Source organism: Paramormyrops kingsleyae, chromosome 13 (genome assembly GCF_048594095.1).
Source record: "Paramormyrops kingsleyae isolate MSU_618 chromosome 13, PKINGS_0.4, whole genome shotgun sequence".
NCBI lineage: Eukaryota > Metazoa > Chordata > Actinopteri > Osteoglossiformes > Mormyridae > Paramormyrops > Paramormyrops kingsleyae.
In genome coordinates, this window is record NC_132809.1 from 12,724,936 (window position 1) to 12,743,415 (window position 18,480).

Here is an 18,480-nt window from a genome sequence, read left to right on the forward strand (position 1 = left end):
TCTGCCCCCTGGAAGACCTCCTGAGTACTGTGAGTACTTGGCACTGTGATGGAAAATCGATTCTGGTACCTTTCAGTGCCAGAGGGGTCAAGCCTAAGAGGAGGATCAGTTGATTGACGCCATTCAATAGCACAGGTTTGGATCGCAGTCTCTGGTCTAGTCTTGGGTGGGATATCGATCACACTTCCCCAATCTTCAGATGCTTTGAGTTGTATGTTTACGCTGTGCCACTAAGTGTGGCTGTGAGGACAGATTCTTCATGCTCACCCACCTAAAGAACAGAAGATGATGAGATGAAGTCTGTCTACAAGTATGTCACCAAGAATAGGAGGATTGCAGATCATCAGGCCCCCACATCACCAGTGCTAAGGTGTTTCCTCATTTATATTTGTATATTTGTAGGCTATTTGTGTGTGTGTGTGTGTGTGTTTGTGTGTGTCTGTGGGGGGGGGGGTTAGAAAGTCCATGGGTCAAAAAAGTTTCAAAACCCCAGCTTTAAGACGCCCACCCCGTCGCAGGGTAAGCTGCAGCTATGCAGCTGCAGGACTCCCTAGACTTGGGAGTTTTTGTTGGTCCTAAGATTTGTGAGTCAAAACACTGCTAATTGGCTTAGTGTCAACGGGGAGGTCTCCTGTTTTGCTGCCAAATACAATGAGCAATAACTAATTTAGTATGCATGACGTGGCGGCAAATCTGTGTATAAACACAGAATGACTAATTGTTCTAAGGGGAGGAAAATTCCCCATTACTTAGTATGAATTTCTGTGCAGTGAGGAAACACTGACACCTAGTGTGCAATAGGTAGAACCACAACATTTGAGGTAGCGATTTACTTAGCTTTTTCCTGCCCATTTCTGCACATTATTGCAGATTTTGGACTTCCTTTGCTGGTCCTAGGAGCCTGAGCTCCCCCTTTGACCACAGTTCCTCCTAAAGTTACTACCTACTAGGGTGTTTTTCTTGCCACCACACATAGCAACTGATTCTGGGCCAGATCTGCCCGCATCTTCTTAAATCTGGGTGCCAGTGACATTCAGGGAGGAGAGTCTGCACCAGAATCAGTCCAGAGTTCTAAATGCTTACAGTTGGTCTGTATACACTCTGCAGATCCAGCATGCATTCGCCTGATCATACATGTATGATCAGTCACTTACCAGATGCGCAGCTGATGCGCTAAGAATCTGAGGGGCGATCGCCTCACATAACAAGATGAGTCTGAACCGAATCTGGGCCAAATGTTGTTCAGAAATCGCCAGAGATCTGTAAACTGGATCTGTTCTGGCCTTTATCTGCACCAGAGTCAAAAGTCAGTTTCAGAGTTGTGAGGGGCTGGGTGAGCTAAGTGTCTGTGTGTCTGAGCAGAAGGTTGCTGGTTCAAGCCCTTGCCTCCATGCGGGGAGCTGTGCAGTAGTTGACCTTGCATTGAGACCCCCATGCTTTGGAGAGTAAAATGGGGTCAGTGACGAGAATCATTCCAATATATCATGTTTGTTAAATGAGGCTCAAACTCATTTTTTCCAGACTGACTGACCAGTTCTTGTCCAGGATCCCAGCTTAACATGTGGATGGCGAATGGCTCAGCGGCGAAAGTCTCTGCGCTCGTGAGCAGAAGGTTGCTGGTTTGAGCCCAGGCCCCGGTGGCTTGATCATGTGTCTGTGGAGCCTTCAGCAAGGTCTTAAAACCCCAGCTCTGCTGCATGTATGCAAGATGGGTGAGGAGAAGCAGTGTGTTCCAGAGTAGCTGCAAATAAAAGCATTGATTAAGTTGTGTGCTCCAGGATCCCCAAGTAAGAACTTAAGCTTGTATTTACATAGCTATACTGGAATGCTTTTCTTTCTTTCAGCACCACCATTCCACCAGGGCTAGGGCTCGAACCAGTAACCTTCAGCTCATAAGCACAGAGGCTTAGCCCACTGAGCCACTCACTACCCTGTTAACTCAGGACTATGGAGCAGAACTGGTCAGTTTACATCCTTGTATGAGCAAACATACAAGGATGTTTTTTAATATTATTAATGTCTTGTACTATTGTGATGCCATTGGTTATAAGGACTGGTTTGGGACAAAAACTTATATGTCAGTAAGGTGTAAAATAAGGTATAATAAATTTTATTGATCACAGAGGAAAATTCTTGTATTTGAATGTTAAAATGACGTATCTGTTTGGTTACTTGATCTCAAATGACTACATTAAATTCAAATAATTTTTCCTTGATTTTTATTGAATGTTGCTGAGATCATTTAACTTTAAAATACACACATACAATACTATGGCACACCACCAAGCACACAAAAAATCAAACCTGTAAATACACAACACCATATTTATTTAATAAAGTTAATACAACAAATAATACAGTCAAGAAATGCACATTATAAGGCAAAGAGGATAGCAGATTATATACAATTTACAGATAGCTTTGTTCATATCGACGACATGAGCCATTTAAAACGGCGCCGACTGGTGGACATTATCGGTATTGCAGACTAGTGTTCTGCCTTGCCAAGTTGTCCGCAACTTTTCAATTATTGGCTGTAAACGTAATTTAAATAATCGTCACACGCACATATAAAGCTCTGAAAAAATTGAGACCACAGCAAAAAATTTTATTTCACTCATTTCTCAATTTATGGGTATTTTTTTTTTATAAAATATACATTGTTACGCAAACTGCAGCCTGGCTCTTCCCTGCTTCTCATTAATGAAGGGCTTCTTCCTTATTTTATGGGACTGCAGTCCTGCTTCTAGCAGCCTGATACGAACTGTCCTAGCAGTGCACTTCACACCGCTTAATGTTTCTCATTCTTTTTGAAGGTCACTTGAGGTCATCCTCCGATTTATGAGGCACTGTCGGATAAGTTGATGATCATCTCTGCCATTAGCAAGTCTCTTCTGCCCTCTCCCTGGCTGGTTTCTGGTCGTTCCTAGTGTCTCCTGCTTCACCTTGTTCCTGTGTACTGGTGTCTTAGAAACTTTGAGCCTGGAAGCAGCCTGCCTCGCAGTGTAGCCTTCTGCTACCAGAACCAGGATCAAACCAGGATTTAAAAATGCATATTTTTAAAAAATACAGAGTGGTCTCATTTTTTTTCCCAGAGCTGAATGTGTTCTCCATACCTGTGCTTTCTGATAAGGCTTCACAAAACTGTCTGCCAAATGAACAGATTCTTGAGTGCTTAATGTGACACCTGCTATTGACATTACGAGCTTCTGTAACAGACTACCATTACTCACCAACTCGGATAAAATCATGTTTTTTGTGTTTTTATTTTGTGCTTTGCAAGCATATTTTTCTTTTCACCTCCTACAATGCAACACACGTGTAAACATTAACATACATTTCAGATAAAATTGGTCTCTGGACATCAGACAGCCATTGAATTTTCAGGCATAGAAAAACAGTCCGGTTTAGAACACAGCTCTAGAAAAGACAGACATTCCAGTTTAAAAACTCACCGATTTCTTCAAACACAGTGAATGACAGATGGTGTGTGATATTTACTCTGCTGCTCAGAACACATCTTTGTGGGACTGGGATTTCTGCTATAATTAACTTGCAAGGAAATGGGGCCTTTTCAAAACAGAAGAATAATTAAAATTTAAAAACAAGAAACTCTGGCATTTACTTTAGCCTCACTGTGGTGCATTTGTCCTTGGGCACAGGCTCATGGGAAGGAGGAGGTCAGCCAAGCACGTTACTGCAAAAATACCCACAATGCCATGCGAACTGTGTTTGTAAGGCAAGACAGGGGGCCCACATTAATGTTAGCATTATTATCTAGTTCATGAAAAAATATCCTCATCCTCATTTTTTAGTTATATGATCACAGATATGATTGGGGGTGGGGGGTAGATTAATTTGGGTGCCCCTGGTTTCAGACAGGTAGGAAACCCACATCTCTAAAAGCACATGTAAAATTTTCTTATGTACATACTTATACAGTAAATTATTTTGAAATTGTCTTGCATGTTTAACATTGTACCAGAGCACTCACAAGGCAAATCCCTCAATACATTTAGTATACTTGCCCAATAAAGATATTTCTGATTCTGATTCTACTTGTAAGAGACAAGACAATCTGTAACTGACGTGAGGTGTCACTGACCTGAGAGGAACCATCGTGTTTGGGCCGTCGAGTCTGTCTATGTCACCTTGCTTACAGGCGCTCAAGGGGGTGAGAAAGCCAGGCGGGTCGGAGAAGGGAAATCCCGTTATTATTCACAAACATTTTGGCTTCCACAGGCCAAGGAGAACAGTAGACCATGTAGAAAGCTGGATAAATCGAAGCACGAACTAACAGAATGTTATGTGGAGCAGTGCCTGTCACATGTAGCTCTTTGAGGGATGTATTCCTCTTACTGTAACCAGCCGGTTGCTTTCTGACTCAGGTCTGGACTCACCTACTGCCCTGCTGAGCTCGGCCAATCGGAAAAGCCCTCGCGGCTACTGCCCTGCTGAGCTCGGCCAATCGGAAATGCCCTCGCGGCTACTGCCCTGCTGAGCTCGGCCAATCGGAAAAGCCCTCACAGTGGCAACGCTGGCCTGACATCACATATCCATGTAGTGTAATCATTTACCTAATGACGTGGCCCCAACCAAAGACGGCCTGGTGTGTTTTTAACTGATATCAGGCCAGGGCTGGTTTAAAGTTCAGCTGCAGAAACTCGATAGCAGACTATTGTTAGCTAACGGTTGGAAATCCTCTTGTAACAGACTCAGTGTAATTCAGCTTTGCATGTTAACTGCTACTATTAGGGTGACTCAGTGAGCAGTGCTACTGTCTCACACCTCCAGGCCTTTGGATGAGGGGGGACTTTCCTGTCCACAGCTTTTTGTGCGTCTACAGCTGAATTTTTTTTTTACTGTTGTGGGGGAGTTGCCAAGCTCTTGTGAATCTGCTTCATATATAAAGCAACATTCTTCTGGCCTTCCTAGAGAACTCAGTAATGAAAGAAAAGATTCTTGAAGCTCATAAAAAATTAGATTGATTTTTCGTTTTTTTTACACAGCTGTGCTTGGTTTGTAAACGAGAGGTCTGGAACGTCGTCTTTGAAAGTCTTTCACTGTGGTCATTAAGTCCCAGAGATCCAGAGGCGTTAGAAGGACAAGAAGGAGAATCCCAAGCAGCGGGAGGAGCAGTGGGAAGGCAGGCTGACGGATGGGAGGTCAGGCCGGTGTCTGTTGGCCACGCAAGCAGCTTCAGATCAGGATGTTTGGAAGAAACCAGGAGTCACTCTACTGTGCTTTGGCTGGGATTTACGGAGAGTCGAAAAGGAAACATTCTGAAGTCTGCAAGTGCTACAGGTATGCACACACCCAAGAAAACTGACGTCACAGAGCGTAGGGAAGGAGCACGATGAAGACAGCACATGCAACGGGGCACAAATGGCAGGCCCTGATGGTACGACACACAAGAGGAGTGGTGAGGTAGGATACGTCTCTACATTCGAAAGGACAGGGGGGGCTGGGCCATCCAAATCAGCCCGGCAGCGATGAGGGCTGCCCAACCCGCCAGCATAAAGCAGATGGACCTCCAAGAGCCTTACTGAGCATCAATGCAATTGGGCCCTACGACTGGCCCTACGACGGGCCCTACGACTGGCCCTACGACTGGCCCTCAAGCGCGATCCTTGGCAAGCAGCTCCTCCAAGCTTATATTCCAGTTTAAAGTGGGTAGAAAACCCCCCTCCTGCAGCTCACGGGAGGAGAAGGCGGGGCCCTGACACAAGGAGTATGAGAACAGCAAACGCAGAAGCGGAAAGTGTCAGGAGGCATCATGGACAACGTCACACGTCTCCTTGTGGCACTACTTCCATTCAGTGCCACTCGGAGGCGCTGTTGCCTTACAGGAGTGCGGGAGTGAAAACTAACAGGCAAGTTTCTGGGGCCACACCGAGCTCCCGAGTATTTTACCATATGCACTCATACGGAGTAATAAACCCTTCTTTAAATACCTTCAGATTCTGTATTACTTACATCAATATTACTTTATCTGTGGAATCATCATATATACATAAGAATATATATATATATGTACATACATACACAAACATTACATTTTTTACACAACATCATATCGTCATATTGTAAGCAGTGAAAATATTGGTAAAAATACTAGTGAAAAACTAGTAAATATATCTGAAATCATACTGAAAACATACATTCCAGTCGATAAAGAAGAGCTACATGTTGAGCTTATACACTGAAAGTGCGCTAGAGTGCCCTCTGCTGGAGAAGGGTGTTAGTGGCGCATCACCCTACCAAGCGCACCTCTGGAGTCCATGTTGCCGGGGTTCATACGGAGTAGCATCCTTCATGGGTGTGCGCCAACGTCAGTGAGGCGTGGCGGCTTTACCCGTCCTCCGCTGGGGGAAAGAGCATTTCGATGCATGCAGAGAAGCAGGGGTGATGGTTTTCTCCATAGAATCCTCCAACAGAAGGAGCAGGACCTCCAACCGGAGCTCCATGTTGACTGGCCCAGTTGGACCTGCTGTTCATGCACAGGCAACGGACGGATTACAGCTGATCCGACTGCTCCCTGGGGCTGGCGGGGGTCCTCTCTGGATGGATGGACTCGGGTGGGGCTGATCGGGCCTCGTATGGGGGAAGATCCCTCTGGGGCGGAGCCTCCCCGTCAGGGTGGTAGGGCGGAGGCGGGAGGTCAAACCAGGGGGGGCGGCTGCGGGTAGCGAGAAGAGGTGGATTGGGGGTTTTAGAATGTTCTAGAAAAAAAATGCAGCTAATGGAAAATGTCCTGATAGGATTAAGAAAAGTGAGGGAAGCTCCTTATTTCTCTTTCATTAGACGGAGCCGTAAAAACTCTGGGAACGAGTATGAAATCGCACCCGAAAAAGGCACTTAATTCCTCTGCTAATAACTTGACTGGGTTATCCTTTTTGCAAAAGCTTTAAATGTCCAGTATAGCCAGGGGAGGTGGGGGGGGGGGTTATAAGGAACCGAGTCAGGCTAAAGGGAGGAGTGGGGGCGTACCTGACGTCCAGCACGGCCTGGGAGTAGGAGGGCGGGGAGTCCATGGGGTGCCCCGCAGGGTAGAGGGCGCTGGAGAGCAGGTGGAGGCTGGGGCGGCTGCTGAACATGCCGGAGGTGGGCGACAGGCCCGGGGCGTGGGCCCGGTCCAGGATGACGAGGCGGGACAAGAGCAGCGGCTGCTGGTGGCCCCCGGGCCGCACGGCCCGCGGGATCAGCATACTGCGCTTCCGCTGGTGGTGCAGCACCAGGGCCAACAGCGCCACCACCAGGACGAAGATGACAGCGCTGCCGATGACGGCGTACGTGATGCTGGGGTAGTAGCGCAGTCGGTAGTCCAGCGTCACAAAGTCCTGCCTGGGAGCCTCTGCAAAAAGAAAGGGGGGTGGGGGTAAGAGCTCAGTCCCGCCAGCTGACAGTGGAGCACTGTCTCCCGCACTGTCTCCCGCACTGTCTCCCGCACTGTCACCCGCACTGTCTCCCGCACTGTCTCCCGCACGTACAGAAGGACAGTGTGCGTCCGTGAGAATGACATGACTACCCAGATGCAGCCGCCGTGAAGACAGAGGGATGCCCTTGTTACCCCCCCCACCACAATCCCGGGTCAGTGAGAAACATACCCCCCCCCCACACAGGAAGCACACGTGAAACAAAGATGGCTTCACCATCCTCTGGGGGCCCAGGATGCTTGTGAGCTCCGTGTCCTTTTGCTCACCCGGAAGCCAGGGGTGGGGGGCAGCTGGGGGCACCGCCTTTTTATGCCCATATGGTGTATCCTTTTGTCTTGGTGGGGGAGGGGGGGTGGTGCCTTGTGTCAGGGCACGCAGAAGCCCAACAGGGAGCTCTGTATCCATGGCAACCTGTTGTGAACCTGACCCCACGACCGGGGCCGGTAGCAGGCCATGCCCCGCCTTCCCCCGCCCGGCTGGCCAGCCAATGAAAGAGCCCCTCTGAATGGTGGTGGTCGCCTCCTGCGGCCACAGAGCCTAATTATGAGACGGCCCCGGCTGGGCAGGGGACAAGGGGAGGGTAAATACAGCGGCCACTGACCCGCCATGGGGCTGATCTCAGTCATGCAGGCGGAGGCTGGAGGCCATAACGGCATCGGGGAGATCAGATCATGCCGAGCACTTTGCCACATCACCCCGAGGATGGCGATCTCTAAAACATCGCCGGGCTGATGGCAGGAGCGGGACAGCGCCGTCACCCCCTCAGGCGGAAATCCCGCAGATTGGGACCTGCGCTCTGTCTCCGTTTCTCTCGGTCTGTTTCTGATCGGCCTGTGCTGCTCCTTTAAACTGCAGGATGTTTTATAACCCTGCAGGATTTCAAGTGGCTCCGATCCCATCCGGCATGATTCGGCTCTACCTGCTCAGCGTAGCTCTGTCACACACACACAGATAAGGGGTCTCCAGCCACCACCCACACCCACACACACACATTTGTATTCATGTCTTTGTGGGGACCGTCCATTCATTTCTATAAGAAAGACCCTAATCCCAACAATGACAACCCTACCCAGCCCTAACCTTAACCATAAACAACCAAATAAAGTTTGAGACTTTTGGCATTTTTAGTTTTTTGATTGCATTCACAGATTTTTATAAAACTGAGTTTCCCAAAAAATGCCCCCCACAATGTCAAAATAATAGGCTTTTATCACAGTTCTGGAGCCCCCAGTTTCAGTTTCAGACCCTGTAAATTGACTGCCCGTGGGAGGTGGGGGGTGGAACTCGGGGTGCCACGGCGACCTGCTGCCCCACACACCCCGCTCTGCTAAACCCTGTGATCCGTGATACACTGTAACGGCCATGGGGAGTCGCGTAATCAGCTCCCCCCCCTCCCCCGCTGTTCTCCACCAACCACTAACCTCCTCTGTTGACTCACTCTCATCCCAATCAGGTCGGTGTCCTGTGGAGGGTGACTAAAGCCAAAGGCAGCACTCCTCCTGGGGGGTCAAGGCCAGCCCTACACCATCTCTGCTGCCCTCCCCCCAGTAGACCAAAGGCCAGCCCCCACCTGCTGAGGCTCGGCTTTTGTTTACCTACGAGGCTGTGTGCGATGGCCGACAGCCGACTCGGCCCTGACGGACGCGCTCTCGGAAATTTTCTTCACTTTCATTCACTGCTGTTTGGAAATCTCTCCCCCCCCCAAAAAAAATAAACACTAAGGTCCCTTGAGGAAGAAAATAACAAATAAAAAACAAGAATAAATTACATAAAAATACATAAACAGGTTCAATGCGGAGAGATGGGTGTGGACACTCTGCCTGTGACCCCCGTCCCCATTTTATCCCCGTATTCTGCTGCACAGAACTAGCTCAGCGAGTCACACATGTGGTACTGAAGGGAACTAAACTCGTTATGAAATGAAAAGCCCCCCTACAAAGACAGAGAAAGCCTGAACAATGTCCCAGATGGAAATGTGTTACCGTGACCCAGGCACGGAATAAGAGCCAGCTTTGCAGGACGGCTGTGGGACCCTGCTTTGGTTCAACTGGGGATGAACTTTAATTGCTGCACACCATGGTGCCTCGTTGCTGAGATACAGCATTTTTCAGAGTGAAATTCTCAATCCCCACTGGTAGCCAGGGCCAAGAATGTGAATGAGCGGCAGGCCTGCGACTTTGTTCCCACCCCTGCTGGACAGACAAAATGATGAAAGGTGTTTGTCTTGTTTCGAGTGCGTGATCGCGTTCAGGTGCATTGTGGGAAACCGCAGGCCTTTAAATTTCCACCTTCCGGCTGCCTTTCTGTTGTACGTGGGGATTCAATTATCCATTGAGAATTTTTCAGTCAGAATGTGGGCAACTGAATTTGACAAATAAAGAAAAATTTCAAAAACTTGTGGAAAAGCATAGCAGTTCAAAGGACCCATTTTAAATACTGGAGATTATTTTGCTGAGATTTTTAGCATGTTTCTTCTAGAAATCATGCCGCTGATTTCTCTTTTCCCATGACTGTGACCAAGATCAGTGATCGTGGATGGATGGATGGAAGGATGGATGGAAGGATGACTTTTAATCCACATGTTGCTTTGTTGCCATAGATAATAAGTGTGAACTCATACACGCAATCACATGAGTCACTGCAGTGACGGGCAAATCAAAGGCAAAAAATAAAAAATAAATGTATTACAAAAACCTGCAAATATAAATGACCCCAGCAGGGGGCAGTATGATATGTTAATTTTTTACTGAAATCCTCCCCTTGAATTACGCCTTCCTCGCCCCCTTTGGGTAAACGATCCCAGATAAACAAGGCGGAAGCCAACTTTCCCCACCATTTACCCGCAGGCTCCAATTCAGGATGTCAGTGGGACCGTGGGCTGTGAAACTAGGCTTTATAATATGCCTGCCGAATCAGGTCTCAATTTATATACACAACCCGGACCCCCAGCCACTAGCTCAGGAGATCATGTCTGGCCAACTGCACTCCGACTCCTTGCCAGATGCATGTTCTTCCACGCTTTATCTCCAGGGGGCGCCATAGAGTACACACACTCAGTACTGAGAGCGTGAGAGGCTGTCACGCTCTATCCAACGCATTTGGCTCCCTTATAATAGCTTGTCAGGCTTGGCCTGGGCCATTATCTCCTTGGCTTTTGCGCATAGAAGCCGACAAAGTGGCCTCATTGTTGGGGGGGCGTTGCCAGTCAACACTGACAGCAGTCTGCAGGGCGGGAATTTCAAGATTACAGCCGTGTTTAAATAAATTTTGTAGCAGTTGATTAAAAATAAAAACTTTTTTTAACCACAGAGTGATCAAACCACTGAATAATTCAGTTGGTTTCCAAAGACGGCATGACTGGGAATTATAAAATCTTTCAAGGGCAGCTGAAAGTTCTTTCTGGGGGGGGGGGGGGGGCGGTTGTGGTGCAGGGTCATAGTTCAAAGGAAGACTGTGGAGCAGCTTTGAAGATGAGATAATCACGGGACATGCAAAAAGGGGTGAGCGGTTTCTGTGGCAACTGGGGGGAGTGGAGGGGGTAGGTCAACATATTCTGGCCTTTAGGTGGGTGTCCGTGGGTGACTGAGGAAGGACTGGGGGATTAACTTCCGTGTGCATGCTGAGAGCAAAAAAAAAGAGTAAAATTTGGGCCAGACAACAAACCTGGAAGAGACCAAGGTTTCCACTCAGAGCCAGAATTAAAACATGGACTCCAGTTCTGACCAGGCCTGCAAAGCGTACGGGTGCGTTAGATCGAGCACTGAAGTACAGCGCAGACTGTTACAGGCACAAAAAACATCCACTCCTCGCTGAACCGCTTCCACGTGACTAATTAAACTTAAATCGGCATTACAATTATCATCAATTCGCCAGGAGCCTTTTTCAGAAAACACATTACATTCTTGCTACAAAAGGCTGCCACAAACAGTTATAATTAGAGTAACAGAGGAGCTGTTTTCATAGAACAGTATTAAAAAACTTACCACAGGCATGAACAGACATGTTAGTGCCCCACCCCCACCCCCACCCCCGCAGCCTTGCAGTACTACCAGGTCTGCTAGCCTTCCAGCCGGCCACATCAGAAGAACCGTTTGACAGTTTCAGTTATTTAAATTTCTCTTTGTTTCCTTTGTAATAAATGGTCTGAAAGTCCTTCTTAATAGATGAGGAATAGTGTCTTCAGCACAAGGGAAACACCAAAGATGGTGTGGCGACTGGTGACTGGCGTATGGGGGCTTTTCCCTAGCAAAGCGAGATCATTATTTTCTGTAACCTGAAAAGGAGGAGGATTGTATTTAACTTCAGAGATAATCAGCCCCTTCTCAGAGTTGTTCTGTTGAACAGTGAAGCGTGGGGGGGGGGGGTGTCCAATGAGCCCATTACATCTCCCTCGTCTCCTGCCCTCAATTTAACCCCCCGTCGCTTCTCCTGAAAGATCCTGCGGATGAGAGCAGGCATGAATGAGGTCCTACCTAGCAGAGTGGGTGACACCCCGAGATCCGAACCTCCTCTCCTCCGCTGGCCCCTTTCAAAGCGGCTTTCCTCACACCGGCATGGAACACAAAGGAGACGACACTTTAACCGCCTTACGCCGAGGGCATCTCAGAACAATGCGGCCTCTGTGAGTCAGGGGGGCCTGTGGCATACTCAGAAACATCCCATAATGAGCCTCAACACAAATAGCCTGCTTAATTGACCCGGGAGCGTCGTCTCGAAGATGCCACAGAGACTCCGTGCGCCTTGAGCGTGGTCTTTGAGGAGATGTTTGGGTTTCAGAGCCCAGTTCCTTGACTGCATTGATGGTGGTTTTGTGGGGGAAGATTAGCAATAGGGGGGGGTGTAAGGAGACAGTTTAGGGGGGCAGTGGAGTAACTAAAAGGCACATTAAGAAAACACTCACTCTCTAAGCACCGGCACACCGATTCCTGGCTGATTGCCTCCGGCCGGAATGGACGCAGGTCCGCTTGGGATCATGTGGCACCACCTCAGATAAGGGTGGGCTTAGAATAGTCCCAACTCAACCCAAGGCACCTAATGAGTGTGAGAGGTCATGGAGGGGGTATTCACGGTGGCCACTGATACAGCCCTGACATCCGGAAGCCAAAGATGACATCAACCAGTCCAGCATCCACCCTCCCGCTCTCACTGAGTCTTCATCAGAATACAACGGTCAAATCTTCCGAATTGGGGCCCAGTCTTTGTGTCTCAAACCGCTGGATTTGACCTGCTACCATCAGTAGCTGTAGGGCCACCTCGTCACCACTAACCTACCTAACGTTAGAGCTCAGGCAAAAAGGACACTGACGTTAACATCGGGGCAGATCTTCAGGAGTGCGAACATCCCCGGCACTAAGTGCTGCGTAGGGATACAGTTGGTATGTGGAGTTCAGCAGAAAGAAAATAGTTCCTACATTAAACTGCTCACTACAAAGTCTACGGATTATCTTGAGTAACCGGGTCAAGATTTCTGGTAAGAGGCATTGCTGTCAAATTTTTATATTCAAGGGAAGCCTGACATTTCTATAGCAGATTGCTCCAAAACTAGGCAACGCTCACCACAACAATCTGGATGGATAGACAGTCCTACAGCATATTTGAATCATATGTTTTTTTGATTTTTGGGTGAGCTGCCCCTTTAAGTGCGGTGCGGACGCCACGCCGGCCACGGCATCAGTAGTGGGTGGTGAGAAGTTGGTCCGGGAATGTTTAGGGCAACCAACACATGCTCACTGCTACAGCACGAGTGTCCGAATACATGGATTGAAACTTTAGAAGTTAATTTAGCACAGGGACAACTGACAGATTTATTCAAGCGGCTATCATAGTGCTTTATGGGTCCCTCATTCACAGCTAGAGGGTTGCTAACGTCCACCAGGCTCAGGCCTGTAGGGATGTTAGCAGTTTGCAGGCCGTTAGCCCATTCGGCTACCCTGCTGACTGTCGGCGCCTTCCATGAAGTTTGATGAGCTTTGCGGACCGAAGTCGTGTCAGCTACAGATGGTCGACCTCGTTCTTCTCCTCTTGGTGTGTCACCTGTGTGTGACACCTGCAGCCAACATGCTTTCCACATGGGGAGCCCGGTCTGGCCAATGGGAGCTGGAGGGTGATAGGCTTGACGAAAACAGAAGCGGAATGAGGCCAAGAGACAAGAGCCTGGCGGGAAGGTCAGGGAAGCGGGAGCGGAGAAGGAAGACTTCCGGAGGCGGAAATCCGACAGAGCATCGGAGGAGGGGAAAGGGAGGCAGACAGGGGAGAGACGGATAAAAATAAAGTCTCTGTGGGAGCCGTCTGGAATTACCACTTCAAGCGGCTTACGCATCATGTCTCGGAGCAAAGCGCTAGGCGGGATCCTCGGGGAGGGCGTGCGGAAACGGCAGTAAGAGGCCACTGCGGCACGACTGTTGGGCTGGCAGCATGGTTCCATGGCCGAGCTCCAGGCAGGTGGGGCATTCTGGGATGCGGCACAGTCAGCCAATGGGCACAGAGCAGAGGAAAGGTTAGAAGTAGGACAACAGAAATAGGGTCAGTGATGGTGTTGGGTTTTGGCTTCACTTCCATCATTAGCTTTGCTCCTCCTCACCTCCCCCCTCCCCTCAGTCTTCACTCTTCATTGGACACCTCCCCCCTCCCTCCCCTCAGTCTTCACTCTTCATTGGACACCTCCCCCCTCCCTCCCCCCAGTCTTCACTTTTCATTGGACACCTCACCCCTCCCTCCGCCCCACCCTCCTTCCTGTTTTCCATTTTGTGCCCTGGAACACAACAATGATGACCCCTCCCTGCACATGTTTTTCTCATCCCTGTGCTGGTTTTTCCCCCTGGCTGGTGGGCTAACGACCGCAAATAAAACCGACAAAGAACACTTCTCCGTTTAAAACCGCGCTGGCTGTCCTGCTCCGCCGGCACATGATGGGGTTTCGCTCCCGCGGTTCCTCCCACGGGTAGCATGCTGGTAAAGGAACACGCCTGGCGGGTCTGCAATGCTCTCCGTGTCACCAGAGCCCAGGTCTCCAAATTAAATTCCTCACTCTGGGGCAGAGCTGCCCACGCTATCAGTCAGCACTAAACCAACAATAAATTTAATGGTTCAACACACGTTTGCCGCTGACCTTCTCCTGTCACCCCTGCTATGGTATAATGATCAATGTAAATGAAGCAAGACAGAAATATTATTGCAGCCTGACTGTAATAAAGCACACCTCTGCTCTGCTCGGGGAGTGTGCCTATGTTCTGTTCCTCTCAGGACCATATGGACCTCCTGGGGTCCAAAGACATCCCATTAGACTGAACGGCACGCACCGGGCATCTCCAGTGCTTTAAGTCTGACTCCTGGCCCCACTGGATAGGTAGAGTTTGCATGGTCTTCCTTCCAGATACAAAAAACATACCTCTAAATTGCCCTATGATAGACTGGCATCTCATCCTAAAAATTGCCATGAGTTTCCTGAAATTGGCTCCAACACCGCCCCCCCCACCAAACCCGTACTGGATAAGCACTGTATGGTCGGCTGGTTCCGTATTAAAATAAAATTCTTGCTACTTACTTCATGTAGGAATGCCTAAGAAATGAAACATGGCGGAGTGAGATAAACAGGCTCACTGGAGGCCCGATAAACGCTCTGCTACTTATGTCAGCCGTGGAGCGAGGAGTAGCGGCACTTAAAGAGCCGCAGCCTTTATCGCCGCGTAAATGAGTAGGTGCCATTTCACGCCCGGACCCTGCAATGTCCACTCGTCACCACCAGAGAGCCTGTGCCTTCCACCGCAGCCCGGCACGGCCCTCCCCAGCTCGCTCACGCTTCTGGCATCGGCGTCAGCAGACCCACAGTCTTTCCGTCAGACTGACTGGCATCAGGAGAGGTATAACTCTGAAAGGAGAGGTTTCCTGGGGCTACGTTGCTGTACCACAGATATTCTGCTCTGCAGTGCTGCAGCCCTGTTCTGTACCGTCTGCCTGCGCCGCTACAATAAATGATGTATGTCCTGACAGCCAAAGGCGAACAGAAAAAAAGGATCTTCTGTTCTCTGGAAGTTCAGGGGGGGCCTGGATCACCTCTGTGCAGGGGCATAGCTAGACACTCCGGGCCCCCCCGGCAAAATGTCATCTTGGGCCTAGGGTTGCCACTTTCTGAAGAAATTCCTCCCCTTGATGATAAAATATGCTGCCAGGTGTGGTGGGGGGGAAAGGGGGGGATAAAATTGACCATATTCCCCTAAGTTATAAATTGCTGTATTCAAGGGCCCCTATAGTGCTGGGCCCCTATAGCGCTGGGCCCCTATAGCGCTGGGCCCCTATAGCACTGGGCCCCTTGAATCTGCCATGGTATCTATACCCCTCTTTGGCTCCTGCTTCTGTGTGACACGACTCCATATACAGATGGGAACAGAGTGAGAGAGAGTGACAGTAAGAGAGAGGGAGAGTGATGTGAGCCAATCTCCGCCCACCTGACATGAAGCCACGCCTACGTGCACATTCCCGGAGAGCACATCCATGGATACGCTGGAGGAGGAGTTAGCAGGAGACGGAGCCCTCGGAGCGGGAAAGTGCAGCACTCTGCGGCCTCTGAGATGTCAGGAGGTGAGGTGTTCAGTGCCTTCGCGGTGATCTCAGCCCCAACGCCGGCCAAGGTCACTCCAGGGGGCAGGGGGGCGGCCTGGGAACACTGGCTCTTTTGTCCTGGCTGAAATTCCACCACGGGTCGCTGGACTAGTACGTTGCCACTTGGCCACCATCGCCATGGTTACGCACCGGTGGGGAGGCGGGAGTGATTCTGGGAGCTGAACAGCCTGGCCTAGTTCAGGGTTTGGGGGCGCGTGACACGCTAAAGAATGGGGGCCGACGGACCCCTCCCTCCTGGGGGACAGGGCTGCCAGTTCACCCCATCCGCCCACACGCTCGGATGGCCCTATTTAACCCTTTGATGAAGACTGGGGGGGCGGGACTATGCCAGTGGGGGGAGCAAAGACTCACAAACACGCGCAGCAGGCAGATGCACGCGCAGAGACACACACACAAACACACAGACACATCATAAAAGTGTTCTGGGCTGTAGAAGAGCTGGAGCAGAATTTCAAGGGCATTTCAGAACCCATTAAGAATGTGCTGGGGAGGCCGGCCCATCCTAATGTGGGCCGGCGAGTTTGGGGACAGGCCTGCTTTCGCGCTTGCAGGCCAGCTGGCCGCCAGTGATGGATGAGGCTCCGCAGTGTCTCCTTATGCTCCAGTATACGCAGTGAGCATGTCCGGCTCCTCGGGACCAGAGAAGTGTGCGATGGCGCAGAAGGAAACACGGCTGCTTCTGAACGAGCCAACGTGTAAACCGATGGATTGCCATTGGCGGCGCGCTTGCCGACGCCGCTCTAGCTGCCAGACCAATGCCGTGACGGCGAGGATAACTGATGGCAGGTTGGCATCTGTGACTGGAGTCTCTCGCTGCAGCCTGCTCATCATGCCCCTGACGAGGCGTGAAAGACGGTCACACACACACACACACACACACACACACACACACACACACACACAGTCCATGTATTCATGTCTTTATGAGGACTCGCCATTCTTTTCTATGGGCCTAATCCCAACTATGACGACCCTAACTCCTACCCAGCCCGAACCTTAACCATAAGTAACCAAACAAAATACAAGACTTTTGGCTTTTTTTTTTTGATTCAGAAAAAAAAATGGTCCCCACAACGTCAAAATAACAGGTTTTTATCACATTGTGTGGACATTTGGTCTCCACAATGTAATACATACATAACCTCACACACACACTCACTCACAAACCCTAGATACTGATCCATAACTAAAGCATCAGATGTCACCAATCAGAGGACAAATGACACATCTTCAATGCACAAAGGAAGTGGATCCTTTTCCACCATCAAACATCAGCGTCTCCGCTGAAGTCCTGTGAACTCACTGGCCTGGAACATCCAGGAGACGTCAAGTCAGCGTCACTCAAGCGAGAGGAAAGTAAAGGAGGAGGAGAACAGCCCCCCACCCACCCATTCCATCCCAAGGTGCTACAGGCTGAATTAATCACCCCACGGAAACCGCAAACTTCAGCATTAAGGGGCTGACGGTGTGGCGAGGTTTAATTATCAGAGGGTCTGCAACATCACTGGGTTGCTGCAGGAGGATAGCAGAGATTTGGGCCCTTCAGAGAGGAGCGACGGAGACGGGGTGCGGCTCAGGTAGCTTATCAGAGCTCGTGGCTCTTATCAGCCCCCGACAGCATGCCTGCGATTAGCACAGGGCCAGGCCGGGCCAGACCAGAGCGGGACGGAGCAGAGAGTGGTAGGCGCTTGCTGCATCCAAGCTCTCCCTGACAAAGGAAGGGCTGAAATTTTCACCCGAAAGTTTGCAGTGGCACAGGGACTGGTGTTAAGGCGTTTGCATTTGGATGCAAGTGCCTTACTGCTCAGGGTTCATACTTACTCAGCAATTTGCAGCGCGGTGCAAATAGTTAGTCAATAAAAACGATGTTTGAATGATCTTCCTGTTGGTGTAAAACGATATTATGCCTGTCAAAGTGTGTTAGCTTTGCCATTCCAAAACCTCTGCTAAAGTCACTACAGTATCTTCATAAACCAACCAATACTCACATGTAGTTTCTGACTCGACCGCTAATATGCCTCGAATGACTAATATCTCATTGAGTAATTTAACATATTATGTTAATTCATTAAGTCAGCTGGTTGTGAACTAAAACATGGAATGGCTACGGTGCCCCTGAGGAGAGGTTTGGGAACTGAAGCGGTGTTCGTCTAGCCATCCAACAAGATACCAGTAACTTTTTGGACAACAAAAGAAATTCCTGTTAGTTTTTAATTGTGTTTTTTTTTGCATATGTTTTAATGTTAAATTGTGTTTTTTTTTCTCTGAGCAAACCCTTACCCTTACTACCCAGATAAGTAGCTTTAAACATTTCCTTTGACTGCCTAAGACTTACAGTACTGTACACTATCGCCGACAGACAGGAACAAGGTAACAAGGTAACCATAAAGCCAGCGTATGCATGACGCAGCCATAAAACAAGGAG

The 18,480-nt window shown here is 49.5% G+C and overlaps 1 protein-coding gene across 2 annotated transcripts in view; it reads right to left on the reverse strand.

Annotated features, from left to right (window-relative positions):
* Positions 1–2,309: 2,309 nt before the first annotated feature.
* Positions 2,310–18,480, reverse strand: part of ldlrad3 (low density lipoprotein receptor class A domain containing 3) — a 43,897-nt gene continuing 27,726 nt past the window's right edge. For both annotated transcript variants that reach the window (XM_023842188.2, XM_023842186.2), the window contains 2 exons: positions 6,991–7,354; positions 2,310–6,679 (listed from right to left, as the gene is read on the reverse strand). In XM_023842188.2, coding sequence (XP_023697956.1) covers positions 6,517–6,679; positions 6,991–7,354 — 527 coding nt within the window. In that variant the 3' untranslated portion in view covers positions 2,310–6,516. The remainder of the gene's footprint in view (positions 6,680–6,990; positions 7,355–18,480) is intronic.